Below are 5846 nucleotides of genomic sequence, written 5' to 3'. Positions count from 1 at the left end.
AACTAATCACTTCAGTAACTGAAGCAGTTAGTAGTGACCTTTTAAAATGAGTATATATACACAGCACACTGTTAGAGGAACATTGATTTTTTCCCCCCCTCCACTGCAGACAAAGTTTAAAGAATGAGTTTCTATGCTGTGGGATAATTAAGCTTGAATTTTGTTTCTTAAAGGGCTTTTGATAACAATTTTTTTTAACTGTTAAAGTCCAAGCAACCAAGCAAGTAAGTGCAGAAATTAACCTTTTTATTATATTATATACTGTAGTAGTAAAGTTTGTTTGAAGTGCATGAATAAAAAGTTAGTGAAATTACAGGAGGAACAATCTAATATAGCAATAATAGGTGCATTCACTGTGCATCTGAGAGGAGGAAGAGGGAAAAAAAAAAAGAGTTTTCACTCATTTTGGCCTAAAACATTGTGTTCAGGTTTCCAGGATTCTGACATCAGAACCCAGATAACGCTGATTAGAACCATAGGGCTTTACAATAAAAGCTAAAATATTGACCATATGATGGCAAAAAAGTCTTTATTTTGTGGTTAACTTATTCTCTTCTAGCTACTCTCTGATGAAGTTGGTGGTGCTGTGGAGGAGGATCTCCTTCTTCTTGACAAAGACCGTGATCGCTCAGCACTGTAGGCAACATGCTTATCATAATTTTGTATCTGAGCCTCGAGGAAATCCCTCTGCTGCTGGCTGATTGTCTGGCTAATCAGTCCTGGGAGAGCTTGAATGCTACCAATTAAAGTTTCCAGTTTAGTTTCCAGAGTAACAATTCTCTTCTCAAAATCTTCGCTTCTTTCATTTAAGTCAGAAATCATGTCGTACATGATGTTTTGAGTCTGAAAGTAGAAGGATGTAAGCAAAGGTTTAGAGAGCTCTTACAAACATTGCAACGTGCAACACAGCTTTGCAATGGTTCCTAAATGGTTCTGCACCTCACAAAAGAGGATATGAATATTAGAATAAAAGATCTAGTGTTATGAAATATGTTACTTCTARATTCTCAACAAAACTTACTTTCTATTAGTGCTAAATTTTTTGAATGTAAATGTAACACTGATATTTTCAGTAGCATTTTAAATGTCAAGCTCGTAATGAATTAGGTAAACCTTTTTAGAAGTTCAGGTGTTTAGAAATGCACCATCATAAGATTTGTGAACAGAATTAATAGTCTAAGTCATGAGTAGACCAAAGTTGCGAAGTGCAGTGATTGATACCCTCTTGACTCTCCTGTTCTTCCTCTCATATTTTAAAAGACTTGACAGTTTTAAGCAGAATAGTTTTGTTTGTTTTCTCCTTAAGTAAGTATGTCGAGCAGGTTAACTGGTTGTAACTAAGAGCAGTAGGTGGGACTCTTTTTGAAACGTAGAGCATGAAGTAAAGCCTCAAGCGTACAGTTCTCTGCTTCTGCCTTCTCCTACTTATCTACCCTCCGCAAAACAGTGTTTCTTAATGGAAAGTATGCAAGTAAAATTTAAACTGTCATAATGATAGGTACAAATGTAATCTAAAGTGTATTATTTCATAGAGTCTGTCAGTTTTTATTCTTTCATTTTTGTTTGTTTTTTCTTGCAATGATGCATAGAAGTGGTTAAAAGTAATGATGGAATTTCTAACCCTTATTGTCTAAGACTTCAGATTAGACTAACTGAAGTTTAAAATAATTGGATGTAATTCAGTAGACACACTGGCTGAAGTTTATAACCCATTATATGGGAATGAAAAATTAATTGAATGACTGACTACCTGAAGTGCAAAGAACTGAAGTATCAGATGAGTGTCTATAATCCATTTTCCCTGCCCCTGTTTCAAGATGCTAGCATAATCCCTGAAAGCAAATTAGTCTACATGAAATAATATCTGAAAAGTCCTTATCAGTTGCCAGAAGCAGCAATGTGAAATGTATTTTCAGCATCTGAAGCTAAGGCAGGTGGTTCTCTACAGCAAACAGGGAACAAACACACACTGCCATGTCTAATCTTGGCCTTGACGATACACTTACTTTATATTGAGATAACTTTTGAGTTGCCTGAAGATATGTGTATGAGGAACCATTAGGAAAAGTATACAAACACTTCTAATGTAACCTCACCAGAAGTCCAAACAAAGTAATTGTTACATGTTAGTAGTCTAATGTGAAACCCAAAATGCACTCAGCTGCCTGTGTCTCATTATTTATTGTTTTATATTTATAAAACAACAGGCAAGTAGTTTGTGCTTGAAAAGCCTCTTATCTCAAATGGCTTTCAAAAGATTAAGAAAGCCTTATAATATCCAGTCCAGTTATTATTCGTTACAAAAATCTGGAACAAATAGAAACTCAGTCATTTAAAGACCAAAGTCACTGCTTCACAGAAAAGCTACAGTGGAGACACAGAACCTCTGATTTTCATCTGTGTGAGCACATCAAAACTGTGATTTTTCATAGCACAGTTGCTGTAGCTGGAAAGGAGAATCCTTTATGATATGGCTCTACACAAATGCTGCCCCGTCACTGTCAGGCTAAGCATTCATCATCATCACTACAGTCAGTTCGGCAGCCCTTGGAATCAGCCCATCAGTTATGAAAAATTTTTTCAAATACCAAAAAAAGAAAAAAAAAGTGCATTCAAACCTTGACCAGTGCTGTAAATGCAGTATTTCATTTAATAAATATTAACTCAGAAAGAATAGATATAGATTTTCTTCTTCTACAGATAATAAAATTGTTATGTATTATGCATGCAAATACCGTTAACATTTTCACTTACTTACACGCTCTTCATTTTGAAAGGATGAAAGTTAATGCAAGACAACTGTAATTGCCTACTAACCTTTGCCAGGTCCACCAAAGTGTTGGCTTGATCATTCAGTTTCCTTTGTTCCATTTTCACACTTCTTAATCTAAAAAGTGGAATTTAAAGAAGTCAGATTGGGTGGGTGGCTCTGTAGTCACCTGAGGCTTTCTAAAAAGCATGCATAAAACTTACAAGGACAAATAACTGCATGGACAATGCCTCGAGTACTTTGTGTAAAGTCAGAATCGGTCATGTGTCTGGTACAATGAGGAGCATGCTTCTTCAACACCGCAAAAAAGAAAGAGCAAGGAAATGTGATGTCCTTGAAACTACTGTTTGCCATGGTTGAAGTTGAATTCAAAAAGGGAGATAACAGTTTATCCAGGCTACATGAAAGGAAGCCAAAACATTCCTCAAAGCCTCAGTATCGTGACAAGTAGATATAGGAAGAAACATGAAAGAAATTATTTTTTGTCATTAATGTTGTAGTAATCAAGAATCTTCCCATGCCTACATGACTAGATACAGGTATTAGCCCTGTTCAGTCGGAAATGGATTGGGTTAGCAGGTGTTTGAACCTGATGGAAATACAGTGATAAGTGAGTTTCCCACTACTTTAAACATAACTGTCATCTGACCAGCAGCTAAATAAGCTATATGCTTGCCAAAACATTTAATTTCCTTACCTTTCTGTATATAGCTTGCAAATCTAAATATGATTGAATTTTAAACTTTAGACATACCTTTTCAATCAAGTATTCAAAAATATTATGAAAAAAAAATGAGCATAATTTTATCATCTTTGATGCTTACCTAACTTTATTATGTTATGCACGTACTTTGAAAGATATATACGCAACCCTCTCTCTGTGTTTGCTGACTTACTTATACTCCACGGTTTTCAGATTAACTAACTTCCATAGGACTGGTTTCTATATGTGATTTTCAAAAATAAGCCATTTTGCTCTTAAGTGTATGAGTGGTTTGTTAAACATTTTCCAGAGCTTAAATAGGACTTTCAGTGACTTTTCTAGTGGATGTTCCGAGCTACAAATAGCATTTTTGTCAGAAACACCACAGAAATTTGTAACACGTGAATGATAGATGCCATGCAATGTTCTAGTAAGTATCTCAAGAGGCAACCAAATGATTAGCTCTCAAATAACGGCAGTATTTTATGGCATGTGGGTTGCTAACACGCACACACACGCACCGCCTCTCTCTCTCAATTATTGTGTTACTTAGAAAGTAATGTATATCTCACAAAGCAAGCATGACTTTACAAAAGCATACACAACTGCTCTTGTAAACAAAAACTGAAGCTCTGGCAGTGGCACAAAAGAGCTCCAGGCAGTTGCCAGCTTGTGCGGTACGGTCATGGCAGTTGCATACAAAGCCATGAGGTGAAGAAGGAGAACGTCTTTGCCTCACAGTGCTCCAGCCTCAGCCCAGATGTGGAAAATACTTTTGCCTTCTCTGTATTTTGAATAAATACAGGATGAAATTCTGACTCCATTAAGTAAGTTAGTAACAAAACTGCTGAGGCTTTCAGAGGGATCAGGAGTATATCCTTAGACTCCTGGAAGCCAACCCCTCTGTTCATCTCCAATAGCTTAACATTTGCCAAGTGGCTATAAATTATGTTAAACTGGAAGCAGATTTGGGGGAAGAAGTCCTATTCTGTGATGTTTGTTTTTCTAAACTAAATTGGAGAAAACAGAAACAAATTACCACTTAAATCCGGAGAAGCAGATGAAGGCTGGTAGCTTCAACAATGTATTTTGTTGGTGGGTTTTTGTTTGTTTGTACACATACATATATGTAGCTATACATATCTGTATTTCCAGCTGTGTGTCTGTCTGTTCATCTATCTAAATAAAGAAAAGCCTTTTGGGAGATGCTCCAAAATCAGGGAGTCTGTACTCAGACATTTAGTTACCAAATATTTGCCTTTCACGTCTAGGCTGACCTCCTTGAGGCAATCATCTGTTATCAAAAGCAGCACCGGCTGACATCAGTGTAACAGCACCTAATGGTAACGAGCCCCAAACCCGCCCAGACTGTAAAAATGGCTCTCTAGGTAATGGCAAGTCTTTAGCTGCAGCAGCCAGATTACAAGAAAAGTGGCAGGCTTTTGTTCTCAAGTTCATTAAGAGGAACTATGCAACATCCTGATTTTATAAACTTCACTTATCACAGCAAAAGATCATGATTCTGGATCGCGTTTCCATGGCAGCAATCAGACCATCAAAGTTCACAAATAAAGACTCTATTTTTTGCATGCAGACAGTGGTAAATTCTGCAAATTTAGAAAGGAACAGCTCATACAACTTACTTCCGAGCTCTATTTTCATTTTGTTGAAATAAAAAGACAAAACAAAAGAAAACAAACTGTAAAATATACTAAAACAACCAAATGAGCACAGTGGGCTCGATTCAGCATGTGGGATGTCCTAGGGACTTGCTACTGCTTCTACTCAGAAACTGCCTCACGTGGTGTCTAATTTGTTTGTGTTTGTTTATGAGAAGGGAATTTGCGGTATGTTGAAACCTTCCCATTAGCTTTCAGCTGTAGATTTTTTTGTATTCATACAATACATAAAGATCCAATATTGTTGTTTAGAGTGAGTGCCAATTTCACCTTCACTTTATTTAGTGTATATGAGGAGGAAAAAAGATCCAGACCAGCTGAGGGTTGCACAGTCACAGGCAATATATTGACCTTTTAGGGCTGTGAGTTTGGGAGTGCTACCGTGCCCTGCTCTCTTTTCTTGTATAATAGTGGCCCTTAGCATCACTCCTTTCATCCCCATCTCCAGCCCAACGGTTGAGGAAGTGCAGGAGAGAGACCAATAAAAACCTGAGAATCTGGAAAGATGGGAGAGCACCATATGCTGCGGTGAGTCCCCTGGTCCTTTGAGAAAAGTTCAGAGATGCAAGGGGAGAGCAAACAAATTGCACCCAGCTACTCTGCTGCCACTGGAAGAAAGCAGACTGCTAGAGCAATGTTTCCATCCAAAGCACATTCCTCAGCATATGGAGAAAGCTATCCTTTTTTTTTTTTT

At 37.2% G+C, this 5846-nt stretch overlaps 1 protein-coding gene across 1 annotated transcript in view; it reads right to left on the bottom strand.

Annotated features, from left to right (window-relative positions):
- Window positions 1-267: 267 nt before the first annotated feature.
- KCNN2 (potassium calcium-activated channel subfamily N member 2) overlaps window positions 268-5846 on the bottom strand; it is a 69261-nt gene continuing 63682 nt past the window's right edge. Inside the window, exons 7-8 of the mRNA XM_085305374.1 lie at window positions 2818-2887; window positions 268-843 (exon numbers count right to left, since the gene is read on the bottom strand). Coding sequence (XP_085161500.1) covers window positions 556-843; window positions 2818-2887 — 358 coding nt within the window. The 3' untranslated portion in view covers window positions 268-555. The remainder of the gene's footprint in view (window positions 844-2817; window positions 2888-5846) is intronic.

The sequence above is a fragment of the Rhea americana genome, unplaced genomic scaffold, assembly GCF_003343005.1.
Source record: "Rhea americana isolate MKP2758 unplaced genomic scaffold, rheAme1 scaffold_22, whole genome shotgun sequence".
In the NCBI taxonomy this organism is placed as follows: Eukaryota; Metazoa; Chordata; class Aves; order Rheiformes; family Rheidae; genus Rhea; species Rhea americana.
This window is presented reverse-complemented; position numbering and strand designations above follow the sequence as displayed.